Below are 20,012 nucleotides of genomic sequence, written 5' to 3' on the forward strand. Positions count from 1 at the left end.
AATTTCTTTTTTCATTAAAAATACTAGAAAATTTTTTTTTACTGGAAACTTTACTGGTTAAGCGTATCAACAGCCCAACGAATGAAAATAGTAGCAGTTATTCCGGAAGGTATAATTAAATGTGTGTAATGTTTTATTACTAAATAAATTGCAACCAGTATAATTACTATTTGAATAAATCCAACTGCAAAATTTAACATTCTGGAAGTAGCGAGTGAATATATTAGGAAATAGTAATTAGTAAATTGAAATTATGCTCAAATGCTCAATTTTTTCAATTTTTTAAGTTTAAATTAAAAAATGTAAAAAACAGTGAGTATTTGGGAGTATTTCAAGCGATATCATTCATGATTTCCTAACATTTTTGGAATATTGGAATATGTTTAGCACAAATAATAACGAATCAATACGTAGGTGTATTACTAACTTTTCCAATTACTGCTCACATAACTATTATTATCCCTTTCTGTAGCAATGTTTATCTGTTATCAGATGGAAATAAAATTATACCTGCAAAATTTCTCGCATTGCACTATACTACTGTGACACTTGCTATCCGAAGTACATTTCACTAAAAATTCACTAAAAACATAAATTATAATAAACAACGCATTAATCAAATTTTGTAATTAGAAGCAGTAATGGAAATTTATTAAATTTATTCCGCTGATTTCAATTTTCTTAAGGATTATCAAATATTATATGAGTTGATACTCATAAAAAAACTATTCTGAATACAGTAAAGTGCGAGAATGACAAAAACTGGTTGCACGACGATATACTTAATACTTCGAGAAAATTCAAGCATAAGAATCAGATAATCTATCAGAAGCTTAATTAATAAGGTATTGTGACTGAAAATTGGAAATTTCTGCTACAGTAATGTCCTAAATCAAATATGCTAAGTAATCGGCTGATGATTATCATATACAATAATAATAAGAAGATTACAATGTAATACATTTACTTTACTGGTTTAGTTGTCAAAACGAACTGAATAACATAAAAGTACTAATCATGATTAAATTGGCATGATTTCATATTAGTGTTGCATTATTTAATTAATTAATAAGTGAACCTTCTTTAATTTCTGCTAACAATACTGTCTGTATATTATGTTGCAAAAGAATGCTAATGAGAAGTGACCGACAATACCTTCGTACATGTAAACTTTGAATGAGCCGCATGGAAAAGTCTGAAAATAAACATTTTATAATTTTCAAGACAATTTAAATATTTTCGCAATCATGTTTTGAGCAAATACGATGAACTTTAATTAAATTTATTTAGGTAAAATTACTTTAAGTAATTGAAGTACACCGTAATGTTTGAATTATATCAAAGTGTAGTTTAATATTATCTTTGAAATTTCAAATAAGCTTAACAAGGATATAATAATTATTATGTTGCGGGTAATGAGCAAAAGATATAATATATAATTTTTAATTCGCTGAATTAAATAAATGATTTTATTTATCAGTAAAGCAAATTGTTCCTTCTACATTTTCAATAAATTAATTCTGTTATTACAAGTTATTATTTAGCGGATAATAGTTTATTACTGGAAATAACATTTTTTTTTTACGATTCCATTTCTACATTTAATTTTGTTTTCGTATTTGTAGTCGAAGAAACATGCTGGATTCTAATCCAAAGAAAATTAGTTATGTAAAAATGAATTTTCATAAAGCAGTAACAGTAAATAATGATTACATATATTACAAGTTATTTTTTAGCGGATATATATATATATATATAAATTTAAGAAAAAAAATTTATCAAAATCTAAATTTACAGTTCAATTATTTCAAGCAATATACAAGTCCATCTAAACTCCGGTATTATCAACATTATACAAGAATACCATAAGAATAAAGAAAGCGGAATTCCTTCTCTCTTCCAACATTAAACTCAACTAAAGACAATTAATTCAAAACTTCAACACTATACTTTTCAATCGTAAATTTAAATCGAAATTCGAGTGAAAAACTAATAAATTTAATGAAAGAATGAATGTTTGCAGTAAATTTTATTCTCAAATAACCAAAAATATGAATATTTTTCATCCCATTCATTTCCTTTTTTCTTCATTCATTTTCTCTCTCTCTCTCTCTCCCTCTCTCTTACCGTTGTCCATTTCTATCCCATTGTCCACTTCTATTATTTACAACCAACTTATCGGTCATCTTCGCGTACTTCTTGTTTATCCCCGGTCCATCTTTCCTTTTATTCTTTTTCTTTGTTCCATTCTTTAAAATGTCACTTCTTCATATTTCATAATCCATCCAAAAACTTTCCTAAGTATTCATCTAGCGGTTATCAATAATTCATTTTCACTCTCTTTTTTGCATATATATATATATTTTTCTTGGAATCAAACTGTCTGAAAATAAAGAAATTTTATAATTTTTTAAGTTTACCTGTTAGCCATAAGATATTTATTCTTATTGTTATTAATCTTTTTGTTTGGAGTACCTAAGTATGTTCGAGATAGTAATGGTATTGTACCAATGCTATTGTAAAATTAACTTTCATCATTTGGTAGTAAGATAAGTTAAGAAAGTAAAGGAATTGCAATAGTATTTATAAATGTTTTGTATTTCCCGATGTTAACTAATAGCATTATTCCATGGAACCAAATTATATGTGAAATAAGGCGGGCAATATAAGATGGAATAGTAATCAAAATTGGCAATTAGCAGAGGGCAACGTCAGGTAGCGACGCACTTTTTATGTTTCGCAGGGATGGTAGAACTGCAATCCCAAAAAATAATTTTTGTAATAAAAGAAACAGCAGATTAATTAGTAGATAATTTAATTTATGATTGTACATCGACTGATTAAGCTGAAGCGATAAACTGAATTTCACGTCTATTTATTCGGTTTACTGCTTCTAATAACGAATCCAGCAATTCCCAATTTTTATTTTATATTTTTTTTAGTAGATATTGCCAATTTTATCAGATTTAAATTAATAAATTTTAATATATCTCTATTAATAGCTGTGAATTGTAAGGAATAAAAGCTTTAAATTTTCCAGTTTGAAATATTTTATGGTTTTCCAACTTATTGTTACATCATTCTCATTAACTGCTTCATTAACATCATTAATATTACTGTCTTAATGTAGTCAAAGATCAAGTGGCGTAGATTCAATTATGATCAAAATCATTCCTTATGTAATACTGCACCATTTATTTCCGATCATCCATCTATCTTTGACCTTTTCATTACTTGTTAAATATTACCCGTCAGCAACGCTGTTTCAGCAGCAGGGTCAAAGGTCAGGCCGCGCAAATTCCTTTACAGCCAAAATCATTCCTCTTGTAATATTACAGATTTATTTCTTCTTATTAATTAAATCTAAAAATTATATTTATTTTAAGGATTCCATTGAAATGCACTCATATTTCAAGCATTTCAAAGAGGTCTTTCTTTAAATAAAAATTTAAATAACGAAATGAAAGGTTTCATGTTAAATTATTGTATGTTATTTCATATGCTGACATTATTTGCAGTAGAATTTAAAATTATTTGTAAGTTAGGAAATCGGTAAACTAAACTTCTTGGTTTACATGTAATTTGCATATTTTATGGTAGAAATAATGCAAGCGCTGTTGACATGAAATTAAACAACATTTCAGTTCTATTTGAGCAAATCACATGGAAGGGATGATTGTTACATAAAATTCACATGTGTGATGACCTCTTCGCCTTTTCTTAATGGTTATGGATCCATGCTTTATTATAAAACTGAATGGCGAAAGTATTATTGGTCAACTATAATTAGCACAAAGAAGTGTCAAACAGAATGGTACCTTTCGTTAATTGAGACTTTTTCATTATTTCAAAATTTACAATCTTTCGAATGCACTGAATTTAATTTTTAACTTAATAAGTGTTTACATTTAAGTTATTCATTTATTTGCTATTGGTCATTTATTGTTTTAAATTGATTTCGTTTAAAAGTGTGATATCGAATGATACACTTTCTTCGATTTAGCATGATGCGGTTTGTTAACGTAACAGAGATCATTTCCTGTTTCCATAAGCAGTATTTCGTTATTTGATAATATTAGAAGCCTTTCTTCATCAAGAATATTGAAAATCTGAAAATAGCTGCTAATTAGCTGCAATTAAACCTAAACAAATTCGAATCCGTGAAGCTTTAAATTTATTTACTACAATTGCCTTAATTTCGGTTTTCACTGACAAAAAAAGCACAAATCGAAGATGATCGCTACTTAATTTCAGACAGACAAAGTTCCCAGTTATGAGCAAATATCTAACAGAAAAAATTTGCTAACTCACTGGCTTCTTCTTTCCACAAAGCCACTGAATTCCTTTAATCGCAGTGATTAAAAAACAGATGAAAGCAACTATCAGAATCAGTAATACCACTGTCTTTTCCCAAAATTCTAAAATTATCACTTTATTGATTTAAACTACCAATCTTATCACGAACAAAAAAAAGAAAAAATTTATTTCGGACTTGCAGAAAGCTTTACGAACAAATCGCCTTAATTTCGGCTTTTCAAAATTACTACTGATTCAGTACGATCCCAATCGTTGCTAATCAAAATTCTAAAACAAAATTGGTGTCAAAATTTTAAATTTACGAATCGAACTTTTATTTTTTTCTTTTGCTTTCTGTTGTTCAATTTCGTTCGAAATAAAATGATAACGGATAGAATCAATCTTATCACCACTTCTATTCTGATCCAACAGATACGACGGACGAAACAAATAGAGCAGTTGGTGAACATAATTTAAAAAACTGATAATTTGATCATCGATCTCAGAACTGTTATTTTTTCCCGAATTATTCCAACCAAGGGTTCGGTTCTTTTCATAGCAAAGGAGTAAAATGTTGATGTTTATATAATTTAAACTTGCATCCAGCACCATTCCCACGCATTCATTATTCTGCACTAAGAATTCTCCAAATGCGGCAATTGAGACTAATTTAAAATTGTTATGCTTAGTGAAACACGGTGGTGCTTTACTGATTTCTCTTGAAAGTTTCGGAAGAATATTTCCAACAATATTTCCGACTGCTTACAAGTGATTATGTCTAATTCATTACAAATGTATTGAAGATTATTATTTCAACTATAGGATATTGTCATGAAAACGCACCGGAACGGTAATATTTTTAAGGGTAATATTAAATTCTTTAATTGATTTTGTTAAATTTGATGGTAAATGAAATGAATGGTTTTGTATAATTGTTAGTGATCGATTATCTGTGACAAACGCTTCCATTTTATCACCTTTTTGTTTACATATTTTCAGTTCATTTAGAAATATTTGCATTTTTTGTTCCTGAAAGCTAACCATATTTTGGACTAAATTGAAAGTACATGCACTGACTAAATAGCAAAATTAGCAAACTTAGATAGATTTGAAAGTTAGCTGAGACTAAGGATGGAAAGTGAAAGAAAGAAAGAAAAAATAGTTGGATTAATCGGAAGAGGTTTTCATTGATAAGACTAACCATTGCATTTTCTTATGGATTTCTTCTACCTAACCAAATTAACTCTATTTCTAGGCGCATCTGAATTATCCCTTCTAAATCTTTTTTTTTTTTTTTTTGAGTATATATTTTCATCCATTTTTATTACAAATTTCCGTTGCTTACATCAGTTTTCTGTGACAATTTGCCGGAAATTTTTAACGTCCGCGACGTAACATCCACCATTTGAAGGGCTAGCAAAAAAGCAACCATCCAGTAACGCATTATTATAAAATCAATGTTTCACTCTTCCTTAATTTTGATAATTTATAAGAATTTTGCTTAATTCAATCAGTGACAGTTGCATGCATCAAATAGCATATTGAATAATAGGATCTGGTCGAAAGATTACCGGAAATCATTGATGTAAATTCTAAGCATTAAAAAATCAAGTTCAAATTAATGCGATTGGTGAATTATAATGCAATTGAAGTAGTTTTTTGATAACTACTATTTTCTAAACATTAAAATTTATTCAATTTCTAAAATTTTCAGCAAATATTAATTTTATAACAAGTAGAGAGTTTTCATATAATATCACTATAATTTTTCATATGATATCACTATAAAAGTGTAAATGAAAAGTAATCATTTCATTTGCACTTTTATTAATGGTTGATAATGATAATGTGACATCCATTACTGATAATTCATTCTTGACTTTAAAAGTCAAATAATGCCTTTCGTTTTCAGCAAATACAATAAAGAACTACTTTAAATTATCAGCATGATATCACATTAAGATCATTATCACCAAACTGTTGTAGTGAAAATACCGGTTATTCCTTATCATTAAACTAGGAAGGAAATATGCTATGCAATTGGTTATTTATTTATTTATTTTTTTTTACAATATGACTGATTTTTTCACGAAAGATTTCTCGCAAAAAAAAAGATATTTTGTAGTTGTTTAATTAATTACTAATTCTCCATATTTTGTTCATTAGACATTTGACCCATTTATTTCTAAAATAAGGGATATATCTTACTACATTAATGAATAAAATAGAAGTTACACTGATATTTTTTAATGATATTTTATAAGTTTTGAATAAATTATAGTTGATCTATATATAATATCCAAGCAAGTTTTATTTGATTAATATTTACTGAGATAAATGAAAATGCATGGAAACGTTTTGACAGCTTTTAAACATTCTACAAATTTCTTCATTTTGTATATTATAGAAAAGAAGAGAATAAGTGAAAGTACAATTTTTTGTGTGTTTAATGTCCAAAAAGCACTCATTTTCAATTCTTAATTTGAAAATTTTCGAATTGCTTCGGAATTTTGCGATTCAATGTATTATTCTCAATTGGAACTGAATTCTCTTTACTTTTTCCTCTGCTTCTAATTTCTTGTTCACTTTCCATCTCTAATACATGTTATCAACAATGTCTTCCCTCTTCCATCGAAATGTTATATATTTTATCATGATGATAAACTTTTGTTGAATTATTTTGACAAAACTAAAAATGATAGTGATCTCTTGAAATATGTCAAGATCCTCCCATTAATTTGAGGCAAATTAAACCTGAAAATCTTAATTAGTTTTAATTTTTTTAAATTAACCAGCAAATATTATTGTGTTTGTAGGAAATGTGTTCTCAATATCATTCTTATTTGACAATTATCTTATTAATTTTCAAATTATAATTTATAATTTGGTAGTAAATTTAGAGAATGTTTCAGTTTAAAATTTCTTTGTAAGTCTTGTTGCTTCTTCTCTTCAACTCGCTTATTTCCACTTTTCTTTCTTTCTTCCTTCCTTTTTTTTTCTTTTTTTTTTTTGTTTTCCTTTCTTTGCATCAAAAATTACTAAAGAAAATAGTCTTTTTTTTATTTGTTAAAAAAAAGACCTTTCAAAATAATTTCTCTCTTTTCTATTAATCAAAAAGAGAGAGGAATGAAATGAGACGGAAGAAAATGACGAAATTCTTAAATTACTACAAGTTTTTCTTATCAAAAAAAGGGAAATTTTGACATTAAAAATGAAAAAAGCGTACTGTAAAAAGGAAGTAAATATACAGAAAGAAATAAAAAAAATAGCTTTAAAATTTGTATGGGATTATGTAGATTATGTTTGCAAAATTTATATGAATTTGTGAACATTGAAAGGAAAATTTTTTGCTTTTAAAATTTTGATAGGCTGCACTAATTGAAGAGAAAATAAAGGAAAAAAAAAAAATTGATATGGTTTCATTATTTTACAATCTTTCTTCTTTTTCGTTTTTTCTTATCCTTTTCTTTTTCTCTTTAAAAGAAAAGATGAAATGAATGTTTTGAGATGGTTTCATTCCCTCATTAAACGTAAACAGTCGTAAGATGATGCATTCGTTAGTTTTTAATTTCATCATTTCACCTGTCCTTTTGGTAACTGTATATGTACTGCCGGTACAATCGACCTATTACTAGCACCAATATTATAGAACATGTTTATCATCTATCACTTGATATCATCTTTACTCCATCTTTCTTACCATACACATCTATTTATAGAACGATTAATTTTATATACTAATCAGTTTTATCATTTGACATCCTGCTAACAGAATATATTAAATTATTGAACTGATTGAATTTATTCATTCATTAGTATATTAAATTAATCGTTTTGTTTTTTATTAATTTCTAAAATTTTCGCTCTAAGCATTTAGTACATTTATTAGTAAATACATTTATTATTCTTACTGATTTACTACCATTACATTTGCTAACAATTTATTCTGCATTATTTAGTAAGAACAATAATATCATCAATAATTTATCTGCTATCATAAATGTTATCATTTTCTTTTATCGATTCATTTCATCTGAGTAAAATATTTCCTGTTCCACTGCTGACACCGGAAACGAATGTTATTCAGGTATTTTAATATTATTTCAAATTTTAAGTTGAAGTTATAAAATAATTTCATTTGATAGTAATAAATGTTATCTGATGAAAAAGAAGTAAAGAGAGAAAGAGAAAGAGAGAGCGAAAGAAAGAAAGATGAAAATTTTGGTATTTGTTAAATAATAACAATCATCAAATAACATAACATTTAATTTGCACTTTTCTAAAAATTTTATTGCATATTATATTTGTATTAATTGCTTTTTTGTTCATTTAAGAAAATTATCGTTCTAAGATTTAATTATTGAATTACGCAGTGACTGTCAATGAAAAAGACAGGTATAAACAAAATAAAAGAACAACATAAATTTTATTGTCGGAAGTATGAGATATCAGACTGAAATTAGAAATAGCTTATTCGGCTGAAAAAAAAAAAAAAAGCGATGAAGTGTGATTCAGTTGTGCGTATATTGCATTTATATTCAAATTTAATGGCATTCTGAAATAGCTGCAAAATAAATACAAGATAACATGAAAAATATTCTTTATGTGCAGTGGTAGTTAGAAATAAATTTGAATAGTCAAATTGGTCATAAACACGAGTTAATTTAAAATTTACCGTAAAAATCTCGTCCCAAAAATTGTTAAATTTTTAAATTAAAATAAATATGGGACTAAATTCACTCCTTGTATTAAACATTAATTTATATGAATTTAAAAAAAAATTCTATGACCGATTTTATGATATGTTATAATTAAATCATTAAATTGTTCTATTACTTTATCTATGAGAAAAGTTTATTTTTTTATTAAATCACTACTTTTTAATTTACTTGCTTTTTTCCCTTTAACAAGTGATGAACCATTGGCCTTTTTCGGTACATGGTTAACTACAATTAATTAAATGTTTTGCACTTCTATTTATTTGGAATCTTAAAAAAAAAAAAAAATCATTTATTCAAATCTTACTAGCTTTTAAGTTGAATTTCTGATCTGAAAAAAGATATCGAATAATTAATTGAAAAGAATATTACCTTAATTAAATTCCTTTACCAAATAAGCCCCTCTACATATTTGCATAATAAATTCTTTTTATCATTATTGGATTCCTTGTTTTATCAGGTAAATAATTCATTTGTCATAAGTTTTCTTCATAGATTTCTTCTGAAAAATAATCAAATTATTATTAAAAATAATTATTATGTAATAATTACACCCTACAAAAATTTCTTTTATACTAGTAAAAAAAAAAATTTTAATTCAAATTAAAAAAATCTTCAAAGTGATTTTTTTTTTTTTATTAAAGGTTTTACGATATGGCTTTGGATGGATTTTAGTAAATGTTATAATCACATTAGCAGCAATAATTCTTCTAATTGCGTTTTTTATCATATTCTTCGCTTTTTATTTCCCGCACCCATACGATATCCACGATCGATGGAAATTGATTTGTATTGATGGATTATTACGTTTAAGTAATGAGTATATTGTAAGTATTTCTTTTTTTGAAATTATATATTTAAAGAGTTATCGATCTTAATAATAAATATTATAAAAGATTTTTGATCTGTTTCATTCGGTGGCATAAATATAGCGACGTGTATACGTGTACGTATTTGCGTACATGAGGGCTATGTTGTTAGAATTATTGAAATTTTTGAGTATGATATTTATTACTATTTCTTTTACATATTTGGAATACAGTTGATACGATAAATTATATTTGCTTATCAGTGATAATGAGAGATTTCATTAAAAATATTTTTGCATGTATATAAAGATATATCAGAAAATTCATCAAATATTACCATAAATGTTGCAAACACTTAATTATTCAAATTTGCATTTAATTACAGGGTGAAATAGTACACTTTTTATTTGGTCCACGATATCGTAATATATTGACGAGAATAATCTTTTCCGTTCCCCGTTTATTTCATCTTTATTCACCTAATTGGCTAACAATTAGAAATGAAATTGTTGCCAATATCAAAGTTCGTGTTTATTACCCCAAAAAACGTCGTAGTAATGCTATGATATTATATTTGCATGGTGGTGGTTGGACGACATTAAAACCTGGTAATTAGTTAAAATTTTTAGTAATAATTGAAATACAATAATTAAATAAGTGGTAGTTTTTCCTTATTCGTTTTTTTTTTTTTTTTTTTTTTTTTTTAATTTATTTAACAACAAAAGTGGAAATATTATGAAAATTTTTGAAGCATTAGAATTTATATGCAAATTACAAGCAAAAATAATATTTCCAGTTGATTATGATGATTTAATACTTTATATTATAAAACATCTCGGAATGCTGATTATTTCGGTTGATTATCGTCGATCACCGGAATATCTCTATCCAATTCCGATTGATGACTGCGAAGCAGTTTATCGAGAGTTAGTTACTATTGATTATAAAAGATACGGTATCGACCCGACCCAAATCTTTGTGATGGGCGATAGTGCTGGTGGCAACATTGCTGCAGTTTTGGCTCAGCGACAGTTACGGGCAAACTTTCAGAAACCAAAAGTATGAATTCGATGTTCAATCATTTTCGTATAAGCCTACTATGGATAACTTCTGGAAATTTGGAATATGCAAGATAAATTTAAGCCTAAAGATTGTGTAGATCGAATTTAATGTCCTTTGTTTAAATGTTAAAAAATATTTTCCAATTTTCAAATAACTTTTTTTCTAAAATATTTGTTACTACTTTAGTAATCGAAATTTTGCAAGATTTGTACTACTTTCAGACAACCTTGTTATCATTTTTATCAAAAAATATTAAAGCTAAAATTCGCTTCATTTGTTTCAACTATAATTTCATTGTCTAAACTTCTCCTACCAATAGCAATGCTGTTTATTTATTCAGTCACAAATTCTGATTTATCCCACAATACATCCATTTGATTTTCAATCACCATCTTATCAACAATACCAAAAGTTTTTTCCTGGTTGCTCAATGCTTAATCCACGGATGATGGCGCAATGGTATTTACATTACTTAGGAATTCCAGTTACGCATAAGAATACACAAAAACTGCTTCAGAATAAGCATATTCGGAGGTATATATTCGTACAGAAATACTGATCCAATAACATAACTTTGTTGTTATTAGAAAAAATCCATAGGAAAATGAAAAAATACTTTGCAATGATATCTACATTACTTAATAATTTTAATAGTAATAAAAAATACTTAAACTAAGGTAGAGAAAAATCCATACTAAATTAATAAATTTGTAGAGAAGGAAAAGAAGCTGATAAATTACGGTCCATTATTGATCATAATTTATTACCAATCAGTTTCATCAATGAAACAGATAAGAAATTTGAAATGGAATTAGAAGATGATTATGTAAGTTATAATCTTTTAATATTTCTATGTTTCCGATTTTTTCCTTTAATAAAAAGTTCTTTTTTTTTCAAAACAAATTACAATGTTTTTTGTAGATTATCAAAAAATGTATACACGCATTCAGAAAAAAAAGAAGTTGAAAATAATATTGAAATGTGATATTCAAAATTTTTGAAAATAATATTCGCAAAATTTAAGCATTGCATAATAATGTTGCAAATTTACTGGGAATTTAAACTCTATATAGCATTAATTCCATTTTATTGTGCAGCATTTCAGTAATTAAGCTTATAATAAGTTTTCACTTTTGTCTGTCTTTCATTATAATTTCAAATTTCAGCTATGTGATGCATTGTCTAAGCATGTTTACAATCCTGATTTATCACCTATCATGGGTACAAATTTGGAGGGCCTTAGTGATGCAATGATAATCACAGCGGGATATGATATTCTCCGTGATGAGGGCACATTATACGTACGCTTACTGAAATCTTTTAATGTTTCAGTTTGTTGGAAACATTATTATCAATCTTATCATGGCATATTAAATATGTTTTTTAGTAAAGAAAAATTGAAAGTTTTGCGTGATATCATTGATTTTATCGAATTACAACAACTGAATGAAAACTGATCCTTTCTTTCATTTTCAGTAAAATTTGTTAATAAAAAAAAATATTTTTTAATTGGAAAAATTAAACATTTTTTGTACAGCAATCTCACATCCATTGCAATCATTTTTTTTTTTATTCCCAGACAAGGAATTCATTGTGAAGTAAAAATTATTTGAGTAAACAAGTTATTAATAAACTCAATAGCTTTTAGCAAAAAATTTATTAATATGATCAATTTTTCATGTAAGTAATTAATTAAGGTAAGCGATTTCTTCTCCCTTTTTTTTGAAGCAAAAGTTCTTATAGTTTTGTCTTTCCTTTTTTTCACATATTTGTCAAACGCTCCTTTCTTTTAAAAAATGACTTAATTGTCGCTCGAGCAAGTCAGTGTCAAACCATTAGAGTTAATGGATTGATTTCCGTGGATGAAGAGAAAAAGGAAAAACTAAATGATTATTGATTGTTTTAAGATGACAAAAATAATATTAGTATGCTATTAAAATTTAATTTTAAATATTTAATTGACAAATTTTGTGCGTAATTATTGTTTTATTGCATCTTTATCTAATTTGTTTCATGGATTTTTTAAACTGGTAAATGTAAAACTTGTAAATGAACATTAATGCTTTTACACTAATACTAATTGTACCTAATTGTAATTAGGTAACTTAGTAAATTTATTTGACTCTGTAAAGTGGATTGTACAATTGTGCATTGAAAACTAAAATAAGTTGCTCATAATTTGGATTTAAAAACAAGAAGAAAATGAAAGGAAGGGAGAGAGGGAAACAGAAGGAGAAAAAAGAAATTAAACATTTTTATTATTGTACTATCATTTTTTTATTCGATTAAAATTTATATTCAAAAATTTTGGTATAACAATTTTGAACAAAAAAATTTGCATGCTACGAAAAAGTTCAAAACAAATTAATTTAAATGTTTGTTTATTCCTTTGTTTGCTGTTAAATTAAACTGCTATTTTATATTGGAACATGGAAAGTAACGGCGCGAATGCATTATCAGGTTTTTAATAATGCTAAACTTTCACTTGTTTTGCTTAATAAATTTAACCTAAAGAACAACATGGAAACATATGCTTGGCTGTTTAATGGTATGTTTAAATTACTTTTATTCTTCCCATCTATTTATATATTTCTATCATATCAAATTATACATATTATTAACTGGATTTTTTCATGCTCATCTGAATATTTCTTATTGTATTGCACTATTTACTTAATATTTTAAGCATCAAACAGATTAAGTGTTCTGATAACAACAAACAATCAAACTAATTTTTTACTAAAGGTTAAAATTTAAGTTCGAACATTTAAATTTTCAAAAGACATCAATCTTATTTCATTATCGTTGTGTTGGTTCATATCAACAATAATTATTTGGATAAAAGAGGTACTTGTCCAAAGGAACAATTAGAGTCCCTTGCACATCGAAGGCGAAAGGATAAATTGGAACAATTAAGGCGGTTACGTGATGATGAAGGTTTGAATTTTAATTTTTTTTTTTTTTTTTTCTAAATTTCATATACCACATCATTAAGAGAGAAAAAATATTATTGGTAGCATGACGATTTTACTTCATTTAATTAATTAATCAATTAAAATTTGTAAAATTATGACAAGCCAGTTAAATGTTATAGTAAAAGGAAGAATTTGCATTTCGTCCTGATATATCAGTGATATTATTAATCAATCGGACAAAGCCAATCGAGAATTTATAAATGTATAAAGCCTACATTCATTGTCTTATCCTATTTATACATATACCAAAATAATAGTATCGATATTATTCTGATATGTGACAATTATTGAGTGATAAGTTTTTTTGATATGAATGTTTTGAAAATTTTTTAAGAAATTAATTATTTTACCGTTCAGTAGATTAATTTTTTTTAACATCATTTTAGAATACTCATACCATTGATTTGGAACAACATTTCTTGTTCCTTTTCTTTTTGGTAGTTTTTACGGTTCTTTTTCTTTCCCAGACCGGTTTTCACTTTTTTCGACGTAATAAGTGTAAATGAGAGAAAAAAGAAAGGAAGTATAAGTGAAAAACATATTTGGTTATTTTAAAAAGTTCAATTCTCCGGCTAATTCCACAATTGGAACAAATGCGGAAGAAATAATTTTTTGTGAGTAAATGATTGATTCAAAATTTCATTATATAAGTTGAATATTTATGCATATGTATATGGAATATTCGGAATTTTTTTCAGGAATAGATCCTGAAAGAGAAGAGCAACTGGAAATTGATAAAATATGTATTGGTTGAAAAGTGTTTATGTAGTTTTTTGTTTTGTCAAATTAGTGCCAAAGAAACAAAAAAAAAAAAAAAAAAAAAAGATACGAGATCTATCGAGGTGATGAGACGAAACTGATATCGAATCAATCAATCAGCCAATCAGTTGCTTAAGTTATGACGGATAAATTGAACGTACTTCAGATTTTACTTGATAGCTAGCAAAATTGAAAAGCGACGTTATCTGTTTTTTGGTAAAATATTATACGATTTAAACGATTAAACCATGGTTTAGATCTTAGCAAGATTTAAAATTCGTAGGGTGAGTAATTAGTGAGTGAATGTTAAATAGAATTTATTGAAAGATAAAAGAACATTTGTTTCCTTTTTTCAAGATTTGATGCATTATAGGCCCAAGAACGAAAAGAATGAAGTGAAAGAGGGCAATCAAGTCGAAAACGAGTAAGACGTATCATACGTGCTTGAAGACATTCCAAACTTAAGCATGTTAATTAAAACATAAAAACATTACGAAGTTTTTTATTACGAAAACGATTAAAAGGAGAAGAAATTGATAGCTCATATCAGCGACAAAATGATATGTCTAGTTATCAAAGTGATAAAGTTAATCGCCAAAATGATGGAAGAAAGAGCCAATTCAAAATTATAATTACAAAAGTCATAGGAGTCAACAGCTGCAGGTTTAATTTGTGCATTTAGCAAACATAATTATTGATAAAATAACAGAAAATGAAAAAAGGAGCGCCGAGAATGAAATCATTCCGAGCTAAGCTACGTGAACTCCCGAACTAGGATAAAGGAGAAGTTGGGTAGGAAAAACCCATAAGAACTAAAATTAGTAAAACGTTTGAAATTTAATGAAACTAAATTTATAATAAAAATATTTCAGTATTTGCTAGTGAACTTAGTTATGTACATGTAAAAATATAAGTGTTATTACAAAAAAAAGTAAAACAAAAGCGTTAAATAAGAAAATTAACAAATGAAATTATTTTTTTAAAAAAAAAAAACAAGATAGTAAGCCAGTAAAGCTATAAAGTCTTAAAAATCTGAGTTGTACTCAATTTTCATCAACTAAGATCTGCTAAGCGAAGTAATGTTAAGCTGTTTCAGAAAATTTGCGCGCTGAATTAACTCAGGAATTGTCGTCAGGTGAAAATTTTGAATTTTAACATGCTTAAACATTATTTCATACCACATGCGTTGATTATTCATTAATGAAGTCATAAAGTTATTGCAAAAAAAGAAAAAATGCAAAAATTCAAGGATTTCCTAAAGATAAGGGAAATTTAAAGAACTTCAACAAAGCACTCATCATAGGTTATTTAGCTCAGTTCTTTCAAATATCTGTCGGAAAACAGGAAAAAAATATTTATTACACAGTAAGTGTTTAGAATAATACTAATGATTCATCACTACAAACCACTTCGTTATTCCTTTGTTATATCCAATTTTTTTTTTTGAAACAATGAATCCTTTATCTAAACCTCAAATAGTAAATGTACATCTGTCTTCACTGTAAATGTTAATCTGCTAAGCCAACCCAGCCCACTTTCTACATCCTTAAAAGCCTTCTTTAATCTGATAACAACAACGAAACGATCGGTGCAGTCTTCTCTTCCTCCTACTCACTCAACAGTACCACTTACTCCTTTGCTGTTTCAATTACTCCACTATATATTTGTAGGTCGATCTCGCTTGCAGATAAGAAGCAAAAGCTTCAGTTCAAGTTCTACAAACTTCACGTAAGTCAAGAACTAATCTAAATCATCTCTTCCGGCCAAAAAGTTCATCAAATTCACGACAATATTTGTAAATCTTTTTTTTACCAAAACAAAGGCAAATGTAATCTAATTTGATATAATTAATATAAAGAAAATTGACATACTAATTTAGGAATAAACCATCATCAAGTGAAAAATCAAAAACAGGTACAAAGATGAATTTTTTAATTTTGACAAGTTTTACATATTTGAATAAGAAAGTTTGAAATTTAAAATTTGTTGATATTTATATTAATGTGAGTGATTTTAGTGAATTAAAGAAAGCCCAGGCACATGGCTATTCAAAGCAGCTAAAAAGCGAAAGAAGGAATGGCTTCAGCAGCAGTTAGATTTACGCCGCAGTAAGTTTAATTTCCTGGAATACTTTTATTTTTAATAATTCATTAGCTTTAAATTTATTTATATCCTCAGCTTCAGAGGTACGAGAGCAAGCGATTTCACACAAAAAGAAGAAACTAATCCGTCATCGGGAACATACGGCGAATAAATTATTGATATCTCCTAGACGGTTATTGCTGGAGCTTCCATTTGCTTTTTATTTCAACAAAATAGAATTGGATTAAAATGATTAGCTTTGATAAGTTAAGGTTCTTCTAGGGTTGCTATAATATTACCATATCACATGATCAACAAATATTTGAGCATTAGTTACTTTATGAGTAATGATAATGCATTAAAGAAATATTCTATAACAAAGACGAAATTGTGATAGATCAAATGGGTGTTAACTGCTCACCAGGATGTCTCAACAGCTCATGTTAAGGATCAAAGCCGTAGCTTATCGGAAAGAATTAGAAATAACCGGAAAAGCCATCAGACAGCAAGGAGCATTGTTGAAGAAGACTTGAAGCAACGCTTATAGCAGATGGTTTACAAGTTTTTTCATCCTTTTTCACTGAATTATAAATTTATTCTGAAAAGAAACAAAACAATAATCGATTAACTTCCAAAACCAAAATGTCATATCAATGTCGTTGGATAATGTTCTTCTTCATCAAATCTTAACAATAATTCATCCAAATACAAATCAATTATCAATACGATCGTGATAAATTCAAATGGGGTTGCTTATCTGTTATCAAAAATGCTGAATTACAGGATTTCAAACTAACACCTGCAAAAATTCCGGAAGCAAGATCTGAAAAGTCTAAAACATCAGATGTATACTAAAATACACTTAAAGGAACAGGTTTCAAATATTATTACTTTGAAATATAAGATATGGTTCAGGAGATGAAATGGACAGTTTTCTGACTACGTAATATGATGCACATATAAATATGACCTATGTATCAGCATGGGTATTATTTTTATAGAAAATCTTCAAATGTAGTAATTTCAAGTCAAGCGATTCAAGAATGCAGAATAACAGCAGTGATACATCAGTAAGAAGTTTGAAACGTCGACGAAAATTGCCTTCTGGTCAAAGAATGTTCGATAAGCGAAACTATAAAATAAACCCAAACATTCTAATAAAGGTGACGATCGGTTATCACAGGGAAGCCAAAAAATAGATGTAGCAAATACCACCCTCAATCGAAAAGTAGGTAAGCGATGATTATGGCACATCTGCTAGTAGCACCTCTACTATTGCTAAGAGCCAGAAACAGTGAATAATAAATCGTCAGAAAAAAAAAATGTTCAGAATCAGAAGTAACTGAGAAATTTTCTGCACAAAACAGTTAAAAGACAAAAAAATGATTGGGAGACGAAGAAAAGAGCAATCAACAGAAATGGATAGCTTACGAAAAATGAGAAGTGATGGAGAACGAAATCTAAGGAGAGAATTAAATCTTCGACTTAATTTGGAAAAAAAGCTCGAAATGAAAAGGAATTTTTTAGGAGAAAAGGAAAAAAGAAAAAAGTGGAAGCACAGTTAAAAAGAGAGAAAGAATGGATTAGTAAGCATTCATCAGATATTTTAACTAATAATAAAGCAAGAAGGAATTCACTTGAAAGGACAAATCAAAAATCAATTAAAATATTTCCATTGTCGTCTTCAAAAAATGAGAAATCAGGAAAAAATTAGTTGGATGATAAAAATTCTAGCCGAAAAGCAGTCGGAAAATGATAAAGAGTGCAAAATCTGGTAAAAGAACAGTTCGTACTAGTACCAGCGAAAAAGAAAATTTAAGAAATCTGCAGAAATTTGATCGAACTTCAAATGTTAGTATGCATTCGGAAACGTCTTCATCTGCATCACTATCATGAAGGAATACAATAAGTAGATAAAGTAACCTGTCACATCAAACAAAATTTCGTCAAATTATTCACTGCAATAGAATGCGTCACAAATTCTTTAAAAGAAAATAGATTTGTCATCACTTTCAAATAAATTTAGCACATCCGAAAAGGCTTCTGTGAATCAGAACTTCATGAATAAACTTTTAAAAAATGATGTTAGGAAATCTAATTGGACAAAAGAGAAAAAGCTGGAGAGTTTGGAGGGAAATTTGAATTCAAATTCACGCAGATCCCATAAAAACAGTTCAAGCTATAACTCTAAAAGTTCAGAAAGTAAGGTAAAAGTCAAAAGAAAAGGTAAGAAAAGCTCGCTTCATTGAAAACAGCCAACACTTCGGAAAGTTCAAAACGAAGCAAGAAAAAACGAAATCGGCAATATCCCGACAGAAAGGTCGACAACTGATTGGCAGTGGGAATGCGTGGGAAGATGTAAGAAACGATGGACCATTCGCAGCATTAATCAGCAAGTATCACAATTTAAAATAAAGGTAAGCTAAATTTCGAGATAAAAAATGTGCAAGAACAGAATCAAATTCATATTCTTATGGGAACTTATAAAAGGTAAAGAAAAAGTTTTTTTCAATTTTTCGTATGTTCTTAAAAATATCACTTCTGATAATTTGGATCCTTATCATTCATGTACATGAATTATAGCTAACTAACGTGTCATGCGCTTGATTTCACTTTAATTTTGCTTCTTAATTCAATTTTATCCTTATTCAACAAAAGTAATTAATATATCCATATATCTAATGCTAACGGTAAAATTTTTCAAATGAATGAAACACCACTTAATTCAATTCGTAAGTGAAACCATAACAATAACTATTACTCTTATCAACTGGTCATTTTTAAATTCTATCACTTATAAAAATAAATCCATCGAATTCATCCATCAATGATAATAATAGGAACCAAATGAATAACTTCAAAATATATGATATTTGTTTTTTATTCTTCATTTTTATCCATTCTTAATTTCTTCTTTATTTTCGTAATCTTACAGTTTCTATCAAAAAAAGTATTAAAATGTGTATTTTTAAATTTTGTTATTTTAAATTACAGTATTCCGCTGATTATTACCGGATGTAATCGATAATATCGACACTGCATGCATGAAAGGAAGGTAATAGACTGTGATAGATGAATGTTGTGATCATAATATGCTAATATCGAACACTGTGTCAAATTATAACACCGAATGCCCTTGTGATGTATGATATCTGAAGGATCAGTTAGTAGTCATAGCAATTTTGATATCAATAACTTTTTGTCACAGAAATAATACCATTTATCACTTTTATATTTGAAAGTTGTCAGCGCTAAATTACTTAAATCATTGTGTTTTAGCTTATTAACTTATATCTGAATGAAAAATTGTG

At 27.5% G+C, this 20,012-nt stretch overlaps 3 protein-coding genes across 3 annotated transcripts; 2 read left to right on the plus strand and 1 right to left on the minus strand.

Moving 5' to 3' along the window:
• Positions 1-3,962: 3,962 nt before the first annotated feature.
• Positions 3,963-5,740, minus strand: Bm1246 (Uncharacterized protein; the record flags this gene model as incomplete). The annotated part of the gene is made up of 5 exons (XM_043075089.1): positions 3,963-4,109; positions 4,312-4,418; positions 4,629-4,926; positions 5,140-5,325; positions 5,642-5,740. The coding sequence occupies 5 exons, from the start codon at positions 5,738-5,740 to the stop codon at positions 3,963-3,965; spliced, it is 837 nt and encodes a 278-aa protein (XP_042931023.1).
• A 2,556-nt stretch (positions 5,741-8,296) lies between these two features.
• Bm3410 (Uncharacterized protein) lies at positions 8,297-12,342 on the plus strand (the record flags this gene model as incomplete). Its single annotated transcript, XM_001897815.2, has 7 exons — positions 8,297-8,383; positions 9,659-9,841; positions 10,209-10,431; positions 10,620-10,882; positions 11,226-11,419; positions 11,600-11,711; positions 12,052-12,342. The coding sequence occupies 7 exons, from the start codon at positions 8,297-8,299 to the stop codon at positions 12,340-12,342; spliced, it is 1,353 nt and encodes a 450-aa protein (XP_001897850.2).
• Positions 12,343-18,453: 6,111 nt separating this feature from the next.
• Positions 18,454-19,722, plus strand: Bm13417 (Uncharacterized protein; the record flags this gene model as incomplete). Its single annotated transcript, XM_043075090.1, has 3 exons — positions 18,454-18,552; positions 18,957-19,118; positions 19,696-19,722. 3 exons carry the CDS (start codon positions 18,454-18,456, stop codon positions 19,720-19,722), a joined length of 288 nt encoding a protein of 95 aa, XP_042931024.1.
• Positions 19,723-20,012: the final 290 nt, after the last annotated feature.

Source organism: Brugia malayi, assembly GCF_000002995.4.
Source record: "Brugia malayi strain FR3 genome assembly, contig: Bm_v4_ChrX_scaffold_001, whole genome shotgun sequence".
NCBI lineage: Eukaryota > Metazoa > Nematoda > Chromadorea > Rhabditida > Onchocercidae > Brugia > Brugia malayi.